This window comes from Esox lucius, chromosome 22 (genome assembly GCF_011004845.1).
Source record: "Esox lucius isolate fEsoLuc1 chromosome 22, fEsoLuc1.pri, whole genome shotgun sequence".
Classification (NCBI taxonomy): domain Eukaryota; kingdom Metazoa; phylum Chordata; class Actinopteri; order Esociformes; family Esocidae; genus Esox; species Esox lucius.
In genome coordinates this window covers 22,975,507-22,995,154 of record NC_047590.1, presented here as the reverse complement: position 1 = coordinate 22,995,154, position 19,648 = coordinate 22,975,507, and the positions used below count along the sequence as shown (strand labels likewise).

Sequence of the window (19,648 nt, the reverse complement as noted above, 5' to 3'; positions counted from 1 at the left end):
ATTTAAATGGTTATCAAAATGGCGAGGTGGCGTAAGTCTACACGAAACACAGACCTTATTTGAAACTATTCCATAATCCCTTATGGGAAAAATGTATGGGGAAATTGTGAAATGAACCGGAAACTAACCAGTATATCATTTTGCCGCTAGATTTTATGGGGATTACGACGCGTCAACTATTTCGGTCTATGTTGCACATGATATGGGGCAGATTTCTGCATTTTCAAACCAATTAGTCGAAACTCTACATATCTTGAAATCGGTTCCTTAAATTAGCTTAAATCCAAACCAACAACAGGTATAACAGCGCCACTACACTACATTCAACGCATAATTAAAAAGAGATTACTGTAGATGGCTAGCTAATAACTATACAGTAATGAAAACAATGACTCCAATCAATCCATGGCTGGTTCCACTACGCTATGTTAATCGAATTTCGTCCCCATATACTCTGATAAATGAATACAAGAGTTGTTTTATAAACACCAGTATAACATCAAAAGCCTTCCATGGCCTCCCCAATCATCAGATCTGAACATCATGTAAAATTCTGGAGCGCAGTGGGAAGCCAGTTTCCACCTACTTCATCCCAAAAAGAATTGGAGGCTTTTCTTCTTGAAGAATGGTGCAATATCCCACTACACACAGTTCAGGACTTACATTAGATGACCCATTATAGCATTCCAAGATTGGAGGTTCTGAAGAAAAAGGGTATCCCTACTTCTTATTATAATGATATAATACATTGTGAGGTGTTTCCGTTATTTTGCACATCCCCTGTATATTTACAGTTTAAAAGCAATAAGAATGCAATAATTAAAGAGACTATATATTTGTGTGTGTGTGGTTTTTGTAAATAATAACCTAAAAATGAACCCATTCTTTATAAGAGAGGAAGTAACTTGATATCCCTTTAATTTAGGGAATTAGTTTAATTTGAACCACTTTATTTGGCCCAGACAAATCAACAACTTCAAACATATTTACAACACAATAGGAAACCAAATTTCTCTCTATATTTGAACAAACCTGATAAAAGATCATGTGAAACATAAAACACAATAAAACATTTCAGAATACTCTGTTATAAGCAATTCAATAAATCCATACACAACATTTTAAAACACCCAATAACATAAATGTTGCTATATTCAACTTCAATAATACATTTGTGTGTCTCATCCAGTAAATACCATGTCTAGGTGTGTTTCTCTTTTCTGAAAAACTAACACAATAAGTGAGAGGGAGAGCCATCCGTCCAGATGGGACCATGTTAAATCAACACAGTGGGCCAATAAACCACCAGTCACTAGTATCACCGTCTCTCATTCCATTACAATGTGGCTTATAACTCATTTAATACTTTCTTTTTATGTGTGTAATTCCTTCGGGAAGTCAACCCACCAAATTTGCGTGGCCCAGATTTTTTAATGGCTGAGCCACTGAGGATTTTAGAGGGGTTCACTGTAGCTATGTCATGCGCAGCTGTCCCACTTGGATCATGGAGAGCTCTGAGCTGAAGCTCTCTATCAGTACGAAGGTAACCTGGAGAAGGTTTCACACTATTAGGGTAGGAAGAGCTGCAGTTGGCACAAGTGGCGCAGTGTGGAAAGCAACTTGGCAAAGGGGCTGGCAGTCTTTGTGGTCGGCTGTGTATGTTTGTGTAAAGCCTACTGTCTGGATGTGTGTAGAACTCAGGATGGAGTTCATTGTGAACCCAGCCATGAGGAACATTGGCCGTCCTGCTAATAGGCCATTGGTGGTGGGCACTGCTAGGAGGATGGTCACTGACAGCATAGGGGGCACTTTGAGGATGCAAGTATGGCTGCAGTTGGGGCTGTGGTTGTTGCCAACATTGTTGTTGAAGTTGAGGTGTTTCCCACTGTTTATGCAGCTGTAGCTGTTTCTGGAGTTCTTGCCACTTTTTCTGATAATGTGGTGGTTGTTGTTGTTGCTGTGGTGTTAAATGGTAGCCTGGCATATGTGTGTTGTTGAGGATATTGTCTGATGGCGTGTAGTATGTAATATTGTTTGAGGGTTTGTTTGGCAGACTGGGGGCTTTCCAGGTACTTTGTTGCTCCCAATGAGACTGTACGGGCCAGACCAAGGTACTGCTTGGCATGATATGGGGCAGACTAGTTAGATGACTTGGCTGTGGTTTAGGAGGCAGGGGGGGAAGATCTCTTTTCTGACTGTTGGGCTTGTTAATGATAAGGGATGACTGAACAGAACACTGCCATTTCTCATCTTCGGCCCCATCCTCCTTCCTCACTGAGCTGTAATGGTATGAGACGCAGGGTGAAGGGCAAATACTATTTCCTGGGAACAGTTGAACGTTCAGGGAGGACACCACACGATGTGAGCTGGGAAGAGATGTGGGTAAAGAATGGCTTTTATTTAGGGGTGGCCTTCTTCGTCCCTCTGGGACCTCATCGGGGGCTATATTTTTCCCCAGATCTTGCCTGGCCTGTGTCTCTAAACCAGTGGGCAAAAGCTTGCAGTCTTTGCTCACAGGCACTTGAGGAAGCATGACCGCGGACCCCATAACCCTACTTGGTTGACCTGAGGATGAGTCTGACTCTGAGCAGGAGTCATAGGGAGAGCTGGATTCTGAGTTGAAACCTAGAGCTGGGCCCTGGGTGACTGTGAAACAGGTAGGACACTTCGGCCCTGGGGTGGTCAATCTGTTCTCTCTGATAAACTGGTTATTAGAGTCCTGCACCTTAAAACAGAAAAATACACAGAAAAATCATAATTACAGAACACTTTATGTAGTGAGCAGTTATGTAAACTAATGGTATAAAATGGAAACGTCTCATTATTCCCATCATTATCCAAGCTATAATATATATATATATTATATATTTTGACATTATAGATTTGGGCATGTGGCCCCTCGCATCAAACAATGCCTCATGAGAGTTTCAGAACCTTCCAGGGGCTGCCAGCAGTGCCAGCCCTGTCCCTGCGTAGCAAAACCCATCAGGACCTTGTCAGAGGAAGTATAAAGAAACTTCCTAGCAGCCGTTTAGGGAGAGGAGTGTCAGAAAAGTCAAGAAAGAAGGCCATGCACTGGGGCAAGATGAAGGCGATGGACAGGCAGAAGAGGAGGCAACAGAAGCTAGAAGTAGGCCTGTTCTTAGCCCTGTTGCCAAGGAAGGAGAAAGGCCAAAGGGATAAGAAGGGTGGAGTAGCAGTCAAATGTACACCCAATCAAGCCTGTTTCTCCCAAACCTCACAGCAGTTCGTTTTCAGTTTATGATTTCTCCCTCACCTCCTCCCCTCACCCTTTGAGTCATGTTAATAAAACTCCAACCAGGGACCTGAACTCTTCCTCCGTGTCTGTTACCCTATTAAGTTATAAAATAATCTGTCATTGTGTAATATACAGTATAAACTACTGAAAACTATAATACACAATGCTACCTAATACCTTTTCAAATATAAACAGCATGTGGTTTCAGTATGTGTTATTGTTTCAGTCATTGTAAACCAGAAAAGGAACCAGGCAAGCCTAGTTCAGCTGACCCGCGATGAAAATTAGGTACTGTTGCCCTCACCAGATTCAAACCTAGGTCTCCTGCTTTAGAGGCACTGTCATTAACCACTACACCACAGCACTACATGCTTACCCAGTGGTTAGACACCATTAAGCATTGTGTTAAACTGACTGACGTTTCTTACTAAGTTTACCTCCACCACAAATAGCGTCTAGGAACTGTATGGTGTTTGCCACTAGCCGTTTTAACAGTGTATTAGCCAGTAATAGGCTTTACCAGTATCTACTAACTTACTGGAATAGTCATAAGAATTTAGCTTTTTCTAGCGAGACTGAACTTTACATTGCCAAAGCTATTTCATTTCATGGCAAAACAACATAAAAAAAATTAACTATCAATAAAGGTGACGATAACTAACTTTTTCTTCAAGTGAATAGACAAGAGAATCATGGAATCTACCAGAAATAGTCGCAATACTGTATAACCGTAAACAGTTTCAGTTTAGGCTTACCACAACGGAGCTATAGAATGTTGTAGCCAACTACGTTTTTGTCTATTCTGACCCAAAAAGTATGGCCAGGTGCATACTTCATCAATCCACAAGAAATAGTCGCAATATAACCGTAAACAGATTTATAGCGTCTATGAACTGTATGGCTTTTGCCACTGGCCGTTTTAACAGCTTATTAGCCAGTAATAGGCTTATTGGTATCTACTAACATAAGATAATAGCGAAGACTGAAGATTATCTTTTTCATGCCAGAATCAGTTGCAATATAACCATATACAGTTTTAGTTAAGGCTTACTATAAGCTAACTAAAGAATGTTGCAGCCAGCTAAGTGTTTGTCTATCCTGACCAAAACGCATGCATACTTCGAAAAAACGTAAACTGTTTTATTTCAGGCTTACTATAATGTAGATACTGATGGTTATAGCCAGCAAAGTTTTCGTCTATACGGAATAATCCATAATGCATACTTTGTTTGGACTGTGAGGCGATAGGAACGCGGGACCTATTGTTTGCATGTCCGCTTCTCTAACCACTATGCTATTTAACTCACTCACTCAGTCAGTCAGTATGAGACATTCGCTCTGATTAGCCGGTTCCGCTTACGTGGTCTGGCAAAAAGAGCTGTTACTTGACTTCCGGTTCGCTGTGAATGATTTTGATTTTGTATTTTTGTATTGCATTACATTTAGCCTAAAGTAATAATCACACAAATAACTTACCACAACCGTTCAAAAGTTTGGGGTCACAAAGAAATGTCCTCTTGAATTTCTTTAAAAAACACAGCTTTTGTCCATTAAAACAAAATCAAATGGCTTCTAGGCAGAGTTGCAAAGAAAAAGCCACATCTCAGACTGGCAAATAAAAAGAAAAGATTAAGATGGGCAAAAGAACACACACTGGACAGAGGAAGAACTCTGTCTAGAAGGCATCCCAGAGTTGCCTTTGCACTGTTGACGTTGAGACTGGTGTTCTGTGGGTACTATTTAATGAAGCTGCCAGTTGAGGACCTGTGGGGCATCTGTTTCTCAAACTAGATACTCTAATGTATTTGACCTCTTGCCCAGTTGTGCACTGGGGCCTCCCACTCATTCTATTCTGGTTAGACATTGTGCAAGATATCCAATTTCTTGGCAATTTCTCACATGGAATAGCCTTCATTTCTCAGAAAAATCTTTCTGGCAATTTTGAGCCTGTAATTAAACCCACAAACACTGATGCTGAACTAGTCTAAAGAAGGCCAGTTTTATTGCTTCTTCAATCAGCACACGTTCTCAGCAGTGCTAACATAATCGCAAAAGGGTTTTCTAAAGATCATTTCCTTTTTTAATGAAAAACTTCCATCAGGGACCCTTCACACCAATGCCACTAGCTGTTTGCCATCCTTCCATCAGGCAGGCGATACTGGTCTCTTCTGTCCCGGACCAGTAGGCTCAGGAACAGTTTCTTCCCATCTACTGTAACCCTGCTGAACTCAGAACAATGTGACCCATCACTTACCATACCCCACCCACCTCTCTGGGACCTTGTTGCACTATTCCCTTGTACTACTCTGACACTGCCTTGCTATGCCTGATAATGGACGTTTTGAGTTGTTAAAGGCACGTGTCTACCTCAGGAACCTTACAGCTGCTATCCCTGCATTTTAGTTGCACATACAACTTGTACATTCAGTTAGCCTCTTTGCACATTTAGAATTGCCTTTGTGCCTGCATTTTCTTTTAAGTTGTTTTATACGCATGTCTACCTCAGGACCTCATTGCTGCTATCTCTGCATCTCGGGAACTCATGTTACCTTACAACATCACTCCTTCATTTGCCTCGTTTGCACATCTTGAATGACATTTTTGAAATAGCCATTTGTACCCAAACAACTATTATCCCAGTAAATTTGCCTTATTGTACATTTAGTATTGCCATTTGTATTGCATTTGCCTTCATTGCACATCTACACATTCCAATGCTACTGTAGTATACATATACTTAATACTTTTTCTGCCCTCCTCTATTTGTACTTCTGGTTAGGAAGATTCTTCCCAACACTGTTGCAGAAGTTCCCACAAATGTAGGTTGCTTTGCTTTCACCCTTCTGCACAGTTAATCTCAAACCAACTCAATGAAGATGAAGTCTAGAGACTGTGCAGGCCATTCCATGATTTGAAGCCTACCGTGTTGTTCTTTTCTTTGAAGGTAGTTCTGACATATCCTGGAGCTTTGTTTTGTGTTATTTTCTTGCTGTTGGAAGAACCCTTAACAAACTAGATGTACATCAGAGGGTATTGCATGACTCTGCAAAATGCTGTGATAGCCGTTTTGGGTAAGGGTGGCACTCACTTTGTTCAAGTCGGCAACTCTGGATCCAGCAAAAGAACTCCAGACCATCATGCTGAGGAACCATCCTTTTGCCTACTCGATGGCGTACAAAAACCATGCGTGATGAACTGAAAATCTCACATTTTGATTCATAGGTCCATAAGACCTTCTCCCAGTCTTCAGTAGTCCACTGGTGGTGCTTCATGGAACAGGCAAGCCTCTTTCTTATTTTGCCATCTTAGCAAGGGCTTCCTTACTGCCCCTTGACCTGTCAAACCTGCAGCTCTTCTCTTCACATTTGAAACAGACTTTCTTATTTCGATCAGTGTTAAGCTGTGTTTGAAGCTGTTGTCCTGTGAGCCGTTTATTACGCAAGCTGTCTTCTGATTCTGTTGTGGGTTTGGGTCTGCCAGACATGTTCCTGTCAGAGTTTCCTACAGTTTCCAAGTGCCTTTTGATGGTGTAGTAAACTACTCACTGATACCCTGGCTTTCTTTACAATTTCTTTAAAGGAACAACCTAAACTTTAAGGGTTACAAGGGTCTGTCTGTCTTCCTTTTGTTAATTGCCTGTTTCTCACCATTATGATAGCAAGAACACCAAACTCATGTGCTCCTGTATTTTTGTGTTTGCAGAAATAAAGTTTCTGTCACGAGTTGGGTTGTGGAAGGACACAGGTGCAGAGTCAAATAAACGTAGGTAATCCATGTTTAATAAAAAGAAAAGACTCAAACAAAACAAGCAACCAGTGACGTGGGATATTCCATACAGGGACAAAACCAAAATGAACCACCCTGGCATGGCAAAACAAGGAACTTAAATATGGTCCCCAACTGGAGGCAACGACCGACACCTGCCTCCAATTGGGGAGACCAAAAGGATTGGAGGTGGCTAGATGTGCCACCTCCTGTCCTGTCCTGACTATGCCCCGAGCCCAGCGCAGAGATGGCTAGGGGCATAGCCAGGACGCGACAGTTACCTGTTATAAATCAAGCATGCTGAAAGTCGCCGTAATCTTTCAAGTGTGCAACACTAGCATATAGGGTATCGAAATGCTAAGAAAAAAGGAAGCACACTAAGAACATTACTGCGTAGCCTTTTCAGTCACTTCCAGACAACCATCCCACCCCCACCCTCAAACAAATATTCCCACCCATGCCTGATTTGTTTGGGCCTTGGCAAGGATCAAACGCTGGTCACATGCATGAGAGGCCATGTCTCTAACCACTAAGCTATTTAAAAATGGTTGGTCAATCGGTAAGAGCCATTCGCTATTCTAAGCCAGCTCCGCTAACGTGGTCTGGCAAAAATAGTAATGGGTGAATTAAATTTTTTGTTCTTTTTTTTTTAACCTATAGTAATTTAGCACATAGTAGTTTTGCACCATTTCAGGTTTTTCACTGGAAAAATGGGGGTGTTCTAAAACGTATTAGTAGTGAATCTCTCTGACTTTCATTGGTTCTATAACTCTTCAGGTGCCCATCTGGGACACCTGCTCTACAGCCTGGGACGTCCAACACACCTTGTGCCCTACAGCCAGGGACATCCAGGACACACCACCTGCTTTACAACCATGAATTTCCTAGTTAATATAATTTGTCATTCATTTTGTAATTGAAAGAATTCAGGGGGTGAAATGTTTTGAACCGATGGCTGAGGGACCAGTTATTCTTTTTCATAGTAGCAAGCATTTATTTATATAGCACAATTCACACATAGAATATGTGGGATAAAATTGTAGACCTGCACAAGGCTGAGATGAGCTACAGGACAATAGGCAAGCAGCTTGGTGAGAAGGCAACAACTGTTGGCGCAATAATTAGAAAATGGAAGAAGTTCAAGATGACGGTCAATCTCCCTCGGTCTGGGGCTCCATGCAAGATCTCACCTCGTGGGGCATCAATGATTACAAGAATGGTGAGGGATCAGCCCATTGAAGATGGGCCGTGGCTGGGTCTTGCAGCATGACAACGACCCAAAACACACAGCCAGGGTTCAGACCTGGGAGCTGAAAGTCCGTATTGCCCAGCGACAACCCCGAAACCGGAAGGATCTGGAGAAGGTCTGTATGGAGGAGTGGGCCAAAATCCCTGCTGCAGTGTGTGCAAACCTGGTCAAGAACTACAGGAAACGTATGATCTATGTAATTGCAAACAAAGGTTTCTGTTTTTCTGATGTATCAAATACTTATGTCATGCAATAAAATGCAAATTAATTACTTAAAAATCATACAATGTGATTTTCTGGATTTTTGTTTTAGACTCCGTCACTCACATCTCTGCTTAAATGCTGTTCTGAAAAAAATGTTTTGGTATGCCTTCCTACAGACTATGGTAAAAGTCTAATTTATCATGCTCGCCGACAGTCTGCGATTTATTGAAATTGAAAACGAACATTTCAATGATAGTAGTGGTTACTCCTCTGATTTCAATAATCGAGGATCAGGTTCGAGTTACGCAAAAGGAATCACAGCAGCATATGCAGGTCTGTATGGAGGAGTGGGCCAAAATCCCTGCTGCAGTGTGTGCAAACCTGGTCAAGAACTACAGGAAATGTTTGATCTCTGTAATTGCAAACAAAGGTTTCTGTACCAAATATTAAGTTCTGCTTTTCTGATGTATCAAATACTTATGTCTTGCAATAAAATGCAAACTAATTACTTAAAAATCATACAATGTGATTTTCTGGATTTTTGTTTTAGACACTCACAGTTGAAGAGTACCTATGATAAAAATGTGACTTCTACATGCTTTGTCAAATACTTGTTCTCCCCACAGTAGGCATGTGAAAAGAGAAGTGTTTTTAACTTGGATTTAAAAATGGATACGTTTGGTGCATGTCTTCTGGTAGTTTATTTCAGTTGTGTTCAGCATAACTGCTAAACGCAGCTTCTCCATGTTTAGTTTGGACTCTGGGCTGTACTAGCTGACCTGTGTTCATGGATCTAAGAGCCCTGCTCGGTTTATATTCCTCAAACATATCAGACATTTATTTGGGTCCTAAACCCTTAAGAGATTTTTAAACTAAAAGCCCCACCTTAAAATCTGTTCTGTAACTTACTGGAAGCCAATGCAAAGATTTTAGAATCAGAGTGATGTGCTCTGTTCTCTTGGTCCTGGTTAACATTCTAGCACCTGCATTCTGAAAGAGCTGCAGCTGTTTTACAGTCTTTTTGGGGAGTCCAGTCAAAAGGCCATTACAGTAGTCAACCCTACTCGAGAAAAAAGCATGGATGAACTTTTCTTGGTCTTTTTGGGACACCAGGCCTTTGATTCTGACTATATTTTTGCTGTTTTGGTGACCGATTTGATATGACTGTTAAATGTGAGGTCTGAGTCTATCAGAACACAAAGATTACGCACTTGATCCCTGGTTTTAAGGGCCCGAGAATCCAGCTCTTTACTAATACTAGTTATTTTATTTTTGTTGCCAAACACAATAATCTTAGTTTTATCTTGGTTTAATTGTAGACAATTTTGGTTCATCCAGGTATTTATGTGCTCTATACAGTGACACAGAGAGTCTATTGAGCTGTTGTCATAGGGTTCGAGAGCCATATATATTTGAGTATCATCGGCATTGCTGTGGTAGTTCATGTTGTTGTTCTGTAGAATTTGGCCTAGAGGTAGCATATAGTTCCCTGTGGAACTCCACACCCTATCAGATTCATGATTACCAACGGTGACAAAGTAACTCCGCCCATCTAGATAAGATCTGAACAAATCAAGGACTGTCCCGGGGAGTCCTACCCAATTTTCCAGCCTATCTATGAGTGCTCTATGATCTACATTGTCAAATGCTCCACTGAGGTCTAATAGAACTAGAACTTTTGTTTTTTCTGAATCAGTATTCAGCCGTATATCATAAGGGCTTAATGGCAGCTGTTTTTAGAGACGTTGGGAAAATGCCTGATTGCAGAGAGCTATTAACTATTTGCTGCAGGTCCATTGCTATAGAGTTCATATTTTAATAAGTCTTGGTGACGGTACAGAGTCCTTGTTAGACTGTGTTGTTCTATGTTCCATGACATTCAATATTTTGGTAATAAAATTATCAAGGAGTACATCAACTGACGCAGCACTTTTTGTTGGAGAGATAGCTATGGCTTCCATAAACTGTGCATTGGTACTTTCATTAAAGTACATTTTCTTAACAGAAACAGAGTTTACTGGAACATTCGGGGTTGTAAGTGATTCAAAAAAGACACAGAAATGATCAGACAGGGCCATGTCTTTAACCATGACAGAGGAAATATCGGGACCTTTTGAAATAACCAGATCTAGAAGGTAGCCTTGAGTGTGTATGCTCTTTCACATGTTGAGTGAGATCAAACGTGTCAAGTAGTGCAAAAAGTTATTTGGCATTATTGTCCGTACTATTATCTATGTGGATGTTAAAATCCCCTGTAATAATAAACAAGTTATAGTCAACTGATATAACAGAGAATAGTTCAGCAAAATAATCAATAAAACGTGCAGAATATTGTGGAGATCTGTAAATGGTTAAAAACAAAATGTTAGGGGTACCCTTCAAGGTAAAATTGGAGTATTCAAAATAAATACAATTACCTAGTGTATTTTCTTTGCACTGGAATGTATCTTTGAATAGGGCAGCCACTCTTCCTCCTTTCCTGCCATTTCGACACATATTCATATAGCCACATTTATCAGGTGCTGTCTCGTTAAGAATAATAGCACTAGAATCTTCAGTTTGCCACGTGTCAGTGAGAAACATAAAATCTAGGTTGTAGGATATTATAATGTAATTTACCAAGAATGATTTGTTGGCGAGAGATCTGATATTAAGTAAAGCCAGCTTAATAGATATAATAGGGGTTCCTGGTCTAGTAGGTTGATGTGTCACAGTTATAAAGTTATCGTTTTAAACGGGGGGGAGGATTGGGACATAGGGGAAGATGAGCTCTGCTATCTTTGGTTAGAACTAGCTCCCTGATTGGTGAGTGTGGTGGAGGGGGAGAGGGTGAGTGTGGTAGAGGGGGAGTGTGATAGAGAGGAGAGGGTGGGTGCGATTGAGGTGGAGAGGATGGGTATGTTGGGGGGGGGGGGGGTTTGGGGGATTGGGTCAGTTCTCCTTCCCCACTAAGTTCTCCTTCTCCACTTTAAATCGTTGTTGATAGGAGGAATGCATTTTCAGAATTTTCCCAGTCTTCTCCCGTTTTAAACTTTAGGAGGACATGAGGTCCTGGTCCACACCTGCGGAGTACCTGGTTTGGGGGGCCCGTTGCTGTCCCTGTCCATACTTCCTAGTCTAAATTTAAATAGACTGGCAAAGCCAAAAGAGGACTGGTCACCCCTCTGAGCCTGGGTCCTTTCTAGGTTTCTTCCTAAAATTTGGCCTTCTTAGGGAGTTTTTCTTAGCCACTGAAATTTAACACTACTGTTGTTTGCTCCTTGGGGTTTAAGGCCAGGTGTCTCTGTAAAAGCATTTTGTGACAACTGCTGTTATAAAAAGGGCTTTATAAATACATTTGATTGATTGTGCCCCCGTTTGGGACAAGGACAACTTCTCAAAGCATTGGGTTATTTTAGTTAGAGGGTCAGGAGAGAGTTCTCTGCCTATGAGTACTGTCCTTCATGCTTATCTTGTTTGGGAATGGCATTCCAATTTCTTTCCCCAAGGTTGGAATGGGTCCTGAGATGAAAACATGTTGTTGAAAGTTTTTTCAGGATCTCAGAGCCAGTTTTCCTTTGTAGAATGTCAGAAGACCCAGTGTGGATAATAATCTGCATGTTGCTTGGATGTGTAGAGAGAATAACTGGCAACATTTCTGTTAACTCTCTGAATGATGTGTCAGCCATGGTTAGGATTTCAGTCTTTGCCATTCTGATATGCTTGGCTATGTCGTCCCCAATCAAGGTAGTATCAGATTTATCAGATGTGGAGATAGCTAAGTTTCTTCTTTCCCTCGTCCTATCAGTGGTTTTAGGGCTATTTCTTGGATTTTGGCTAGCCCTAATGCTAGTGTGGTTAGCTTCCCTAGGTTCATTTACACACATTTCGTTCCAAGTCAGTGGATCGTACCTGTTTTGAAGTGTGAGTTCAGGTGGTGGATTGAGGGTTGATGATCTCTTATTTAATTTCTTGCTGGATTTGCCTCTGTGGTGCACAAGGTCAGACCAAGCCACCGCTGGAGTTGATGCCTACGGTCTAGCCCCGGTGCTGTGCCAGTAAGATGTGTCATTGTGGAAGGTTGGTTTGGGGATGCCTCTGCGGTTAATCCAGTGGCATTAGCACATGTCCAGGGGAGAGTGTCAGCCAGGTCCGTGACAGTGGTTTAGATTTGGAATAATGCCTTGTATACCAATCTGTCTGTCCGTTAGCGTTTCTTAGCTCAACCCCTAGAGTAGCTGCTGCAGAGTCAATTCATTGTTCACTCATGTATTTCAAGCTGTGTTATCGTCTCATTCAGTCGCACGCTCTGAAATTGCTCTGATCTATTCACCAGTTTTGACTGTGTTCTGTCAAGTATAGGGAAATCTCTAGAGCTATCTAGGCTTAGGTTAGCCTGTTGTGCTATGTTAGCATTAGCATTTGTTGATTCACCTGCGGGACAAGACCCACAGTCCGACCGGAGGAGCGCTCGGGTGACAAAATTTTCTAAGTGGTTGATCTGTTTCTCCAACAGCTGTCTCAGCTTCTCCATTGGAAAAAATCACTCAGAAATACAAAAGAACTATGCAGATGTCCTCAAATAAAATCATAAAAAAATATGATTAAAACAAATATAGAACAAAAATGAAACAATGGTAAACGATTTAAAGTTTAAAATTAAAAAGTAGGAAAAGAAAGAAAGGCTGGCAAAAGGCAGGAAGCAGGAGAGTTGCATTATGCGACTAACAGGCATGAAAGGAAGCCTTTTGGTAGTCTCTGGGAAGATAAAACATTTAAATTGTAGCAAGAAATGAAATAAACAGGCAAAACAATTACTAAACCAGCCAATCATTCAATCAAACAGGTTCCCAATCCCCAATAGTTTCAGAGAGGTAAGAATATCCTCACATATTTACCTTATGGTGGATTGATTTCTCTACTGGGTAGTCGTCTGTAAAGCCACTGCTGTCTGACTGCTGACTGGCTCCTCTCACTAGAGCTAAGTGGGAGAAATAATATTAACACAAATCTAAACTTAAACTCTTATATAAATCAATTAATAGTTTCATTTGTTTTAAAATAATATTCTATTTTTGCAGGAAATATTACAGTTCATACATTTGGTGCCTTTTGGAATGTATTCTAATCCCTATACTTTCTCAACATTTTGTAATGTTATAAACTTAATTTGTAAAATATACAAGATTGTAATATTTTTTTCTTCTTCTATCAATCAATAGGTCGGTGAACTGTGATCTTCAGTTCTCCCTACAGATAATAAATGAGGTTCGGCTCCGGGTATTGGCTAGGCCACTCAAGGACAATTACAGCAGCCTTGTCTTGAAGTCTTGGCTGTGAGGTTCTCGTTGTTGCCATGCTAAAAGTTAAATCTCCCTCCCCCAGTCTGATCTAGATAAGGTTTTCTGCAAGGATCCCTACTGTATGTATTGTGCTCCACTGATCCTTCCCTCAGTCTTGACTAGTCTCCCAGTCCCTGCTGCTGAGAATCATCTGCATCATGTTCCCCTCACCATACCCAACCTTAGATGATGTGCAGTACATTGTGTTTGCCAGAACGAGTGCTTGAAATTCAGGTCTAATCATTTAATTTTGGTGTAATCAGACCAGAGAATATTGTCCTCATGCTCTCAGAGTCCTTGAAACTGCATGTCATATGCCATTTAGTCTGGAGTGGCTTCCGTTTAGCCACTCTACCATAAAAGCATAATTGAATCAGTGCTGCAGAGATGGTTGTTCTTTGTCCCATCTCTGCAGAAAAGCTCTGTTAAAGTGACCATTGGGTTCTTGTTACCTCCGAGACCTAGTGACCTTCTTACTTTGCTGGATGGCCAGCTCTAGAAAGAGTCCATATTTTCACCATTTAACTATAATGGAGCCAACTGAGCTCCTGGGATTTTTAATAAGCTTCCCCAGATCTGTGCCTCTTCTCAGAAGTCTACAGAGTGTTGCTTGGACTTCTATGGCTTGCTTTTTTCTCTGACCTGCACTGTAATGTGAGAGACCTTTCCAGGTGTGTGCCTTAAATCATGTTCAATCAATGGACTTTACCACAGCTGGACTCCAATCAAGTTCTAGAGACATCTCAAAGATGCTCAAAGGACACAGTATGCATATGAGCTCCATATGGTGTGTCATGGCAAAGGGTCTGAATACTTACAGTATGTAGAAAAACATTTGCTAAAGTCTTTTTAAAAATGTGCTTTTCACATTTTCAATAGTGGGAAGAAAATATTTAAACAACAGTAAATTATACCTATAACACAAGAAAATGAGGAGAAAGTGAAGAAGTGAATACTTTCCCAAAGGCACTGTATATAAGGCAACAGGGTAAAGAGACTTAAAGCACATTCAAAATGACAGTGCACCTTGAAGATTATTCACAAAAAACTGTATTGCCTAGATTCTAAACCAAAAAGATGTTCAGATTAGGGGCCTTGTTAATCTCCTTACAGCTGGTTGAATCCATATAATATTGGTTTCAAAACAACTATCCCTGCCACTCGCAACAGAAATACTTTTTTGGATCTAGTTTGACCAGATCAATTAGCCTCACATGCCCACATGCCTCCACAACAATCATACCGTAATTCCTTGTTTATAACCCTCACCGTGTATAAACCGTACCATTCATTTTATAGCTTTGTGTGTATTCAAATCTGAGTATTAACCACACCCATATATAAACCACCCAGAGAATTATGACTCATACATACTTTGTACATTAATATTAAACATCTGTCATAGGGCAGTACCAAAATTAATTTGTTGGAGAATAAAATGTTTTTGAAAACACTATCATATTTGCTACATGAGTAGACCTCTACTTCGTCAAAGAAGTGAACATTTTAAGCTACGGTTTATAAACGGGAAATTAAGGTACTCCAATCAAAGCATAATTTACAGATACATCTCAAGTGAGTATTCCATTCTAATTTATCAATAAAAAATGTGTCAAAGATATTTCCACCATTCTTCACTTTCTATTTATGTGATTTCAAAAAACAACCTTAGATACACACATACACCAATCAGCCATAACATTATGACCACTGACAGTTGAAGTGAATAACACAGATAATCTTGTTATTATGGCACCTGTCAGTGAGTGGGATATATAGGGCAGCAAGGGAAAATGATGTCCTCCAAGTGTTGTGTTAGAAACAGGAAAAATGGGCAAGCATAAGGATCTAAGCTTCTTTGAAAAGGCCCAAATTGTAACGGCTAGACGACTGGGTCAGAGCATCTCCAAAACTGCAGCCCACGTGAGGTGTTCCCGGTTACAATCAAAAGTGGTCTAAGGATGGAAAAACGGTGAACCGGCGACAAGGTCATGGCTCATTAATGCACGTGGGGAGTGAAGTCTGGCCCATGTGGTCCGATTCAACATACGAGATACTGTAGCTCAGTTGCTGAAAAATGCTGGTACTGATGGCACCAGGATGCACTATGGGAAAGAGGTAAGCCGGCAGAGGCAGTGTGATGCTTTGGGCAATGTTCTGCTAGGAAACCTTGGGTCCTGCCATTCATGTGGATGTTAATTTGACACATACCACCTAACTAAGCATTGTTGCAGACCATGTGCACCCTTTCATGGCAACGGTATTCCGTAAAGGCACTGACCTCTTTCAGCAGGATAATGCTTTGTTGCCACAAAGCAAAAATGGTTCAGGAATGATTTGAGGAACACAACAACAAGTTCAAAGTGTTGACTTGGCCTCCAAAATGCCCAGATCTCAATCCAATTTAGCATTTGTGGGATGTGCTGGACAGACAGGTCCAATCCATGGAGGCCCCACCTCGCAACTTACAGGACTTAAATGATCTGCTGCTAATGTCTTGGAGCCAGATACCACAGCACAACTTCAGGGGTCTAGTGGAGACCATGCCTCGACGGGTCATAATGTAATGGCTGATCGTTGTATTTCCAAAGTGTAAACTCACCTTTTAATGGCAACAAGTGTTTAGGAGTCCCTTTCATTCCCATATGATTTTCACTTTCTTTACTCTGTACCTGACAGTGAAGGGAAATAATTGTAAGTAAAATGTGTTTTTTGCATAAAGAAATGTAGAGAATACATATTTTTTTAATAAACCAGAAAAGGAACCAGGCAAGCCTAGTTCTGCTGGCCCGCAATTAGAAGACATGAATGTTGTTGTCCCTGGCTGGTTTCGATCTGTGGCTTTTCAGTGCAGATATACAACCTTTATTGAATATGTTTTCAGCTTATCTGCAAATAGTCATTGTTTGAGCCTAGAAATACATTTTCCACCTTTCATCACACAGTCGAATTGGTAACGAAGTAGTTGTTCGTTATGCTAGATTGCTACTGATTCATATGCAATTATGCAATGCTGGTGGATTAAATGCACCATTCGCCTGAGTGATAACAAAAATGCTTTGGCCATTTCAATAAACTTGATTAATCGCAGTTAATCACAATTTAAGAATGTGTTCACATTTTGCCCTTAACAGTAGAACCGCCAAGCTTTTCAGATGAACATTAAAAGCCAGAGTCGAATGCAGTTTGTCGTCATTAGCATATGAATCAGTCCTAATAGCATATACATTCTCTCTCCGCAGCATTACCATCCAGCCAGAGCATCAGTTCATCTACTGGGTCATTATCAAACTATATAAAATAGTCTAAAATATAATGAATTACAGAATTTGTTTGTTTTTAATGGTTAATGTGTTTATATTGAAGGTCTTATCATATGAAAAAACTATAAAAAAAATAATTCATGGAACTAATATTTCTAAGCACACAGGCAACAGTAATTTCATTTGTTTATTAGGCCCTACAAATGTACAAAATGAATTACACATCCAGTCTATATGTGCCATGAATTGTCTATAGGTGAAATGAATAAGTTATCGAATAACCGAGAGGAGTTATTAGAAAAGGTTGAGGTCCAATATGAATAGGCTATGTGAATGGCGCATCTTTGCAGGTCTCTCCCGGGGGTTTCTAGTTGGGCTATCGAGTTGATTTCATCACCAATGCATAGCTCTAGTGGTAAAGAATATCGTTGGTATTTCCTTTCGTGAATAATTATTTTGCTTAATAGATTTGTAGAATATTAATCTTCAGTAAAATAAGTAGAGAGATGATAGGATGTGTGTGCGATTTAGTTTCTTTTTCTCTCCTAATATAGAAACAGTAATGTGTAGCCTAATATGTTTGTTGAATTGGTATTGGTTTTACATTTTAGATTTACATTTGATGAATTAGCCTACACAAGAATGCTGAAGGAAGTAGAACTGTCAAGTGGCCTATATCGTTTGTATTATGTTTCAATAATAGCCTAATTAAATTATTGAATGGTCATGAAAATCTTGTATATCATTTGTAAGTTCAACCAAGACCCTATCATCCATCTGGGAGTATCATGCATTAATCCATTGATATCATGCATTTAGTGAGGGGTGACTAGCGCCTGGGAACTATTTGGGTACCAACACAGCCGTGGGCTATTGGCGATTAAGTCGGAAAACAGGATAAAAGAAACCGGTAAATAGTCTCTAAATAGTTTTCCATTTGTGAGTTTAGAATTTTGATAACTGAACAATGTAATATATGTCTATTTAGGAAGTCATGGAAGGAGGAGTGTGTAGCTTTCAAAATGGAAGTTTTATTTTAATTACAAACTCAAACGCCAAATCCCATAGGCATTTGGTGGTCTTAATGTTAATACACTCCATTCTGTTTAAAAAGCAGTGCAGTTATGTTAAAGACATACTGTGATTTATTGTAAATAATGGACAGTGGTTCACTTGGAATTAAAGTGCAAGTTCTTAAATGTCGGGCCACAATAACTGGAAGTACCTATGTGTAGACCATGTAAATCTATAGTCGGGAGAACAAGTATTTGATACACTGTCGATTTTGCAGGTTTTCCCACTTACAAAGCATGTAGAAGTCAAATTTTTATCATAGGTACTCTTCAACTGTGAGTGTCTAAAACAAAAATCCAGAAAATCACATTGTATGATTTTTAAGTAATTAATTTGCATTTTATTGCAAGACATAAGTATTTGATACATCAGAAAAGCAGAACTTAATATTTGGTACAGAAACCTTTGTTTGCAATTACAGAGATCAAACATTTCCTGTAGTTCTTGACCAGGTTTGCACACACTGCAGCAGGGATTTTGGCCCACTCCTCCATACAGACCTGCATATGCTGCTGTGATTCCTTTTGCGTAACTCGAACCTGATCCTCGATTATTGAAATCAGAGGAGTAACCACTACTGTCATTGAAATGTTCGTTTTCAATTTCAATAAATCGCAGACTGTCGGCGAGCATGATAAATTAGACTTTTACCATAGTCTGTAGGAAGGCATACCAAAACATTTTTTTCAGAACAGCATTTAAGCAGAGATGTTTTAATGGCTTTATTGACTTGATCTTATGAACACAGCACAGTTCTTCTAAAACAGAATTACATTTTTCCTCCATCGTTGCTTCTTTTCTAATATGTTACAACCTAGGTAGGAACTAAAAACTTTCAGGAAATGTGTACTATCCAGTTTGAAGAACTGGCAAAACCACGCTTAAATTAATTGAAAACGAAAGTTTCCAGACCTCCAAGTAGGCCAGACGAGGATGGAGGTGTGGCCTCGCGAGACTAAGTTGTGGCTAACAATCAAAAGGCCACCACCTGAACCCTATTCTAACAACATTTGAGCCTAAACATCAAAGGACAATACCTTGAAAAGCAAGGTGTGATTCAGTATTGGATCAAATGCATGCACACCCTGCACCTCTCAAGATGAGAGGGACTGATGTGTTTTATACAGTAGCCTAACGTAGCAGTTATTGTACATGGTGCCTTAATCAAGAGAACAATGGTGGGAGATGGTAAAACAGACCAGCAACCTTCTATGTACAGTATAATCATGAGAATATCCTGATACATGGACTATTTCATTCAAACTTCTCACTCATGTTAGTCCTACTCAGTTACCCTTAATTTGAGTAACAGGACTGGAACTAATTGGACTGACTTTTTAGCATACCATTAGAAAATACATGAAGCATAGCCACATGACATCAATGCTAATAGCATTAGAACACCAAAACCTTTTAAAATATATATATAATTAGATATATATAAGATAACAGGACTGTATATTGAGATTGAAATTCTGTTTTTGAACTTTATTTTAGCTATAATGATCTGTAT

At 40.1% G+C, this 19,648-nt stretch overlaps 1 protein-coding gene across 2 annotated transcripts in view; it reads right to left on the bottom strand.

Moving 5' to 3' along the window:
- Positions 1-398: 398 nt before the first annotated feature.
- The window catches only part of LOC105009052 (protein ITPRID2), an 82,036-nt gene continuing 62,786 nt past the window's right edge, over positions 399-19,648 (bottom strand). The window contains exons 1-2 of one of the 2 annotated variants that reach the window (XM_034289625.1): positions 6,348-6,806; positions 399-2,725 (exon numbers count right to left, since the gene is read on the bottom strand). In XM_034289625.1, coding sequence (XP_034145516.1) covers positions 1,349-2,725; positions 6,348-6,398 — 1,428 coding nt within the window. In that variant the 5' untranslated portion in view covers positions 6,399-6,806 and the 3' untranslated portion in view covers positions 399-1,348. Of the gene's footprint in view, positions 2,726-6,347; positions 13,438-16,400; positions 16,471-19,648 lie in introns of those variants that run through there. The other variant, XM_034289626.1, reaches the window with a different exon arrangement.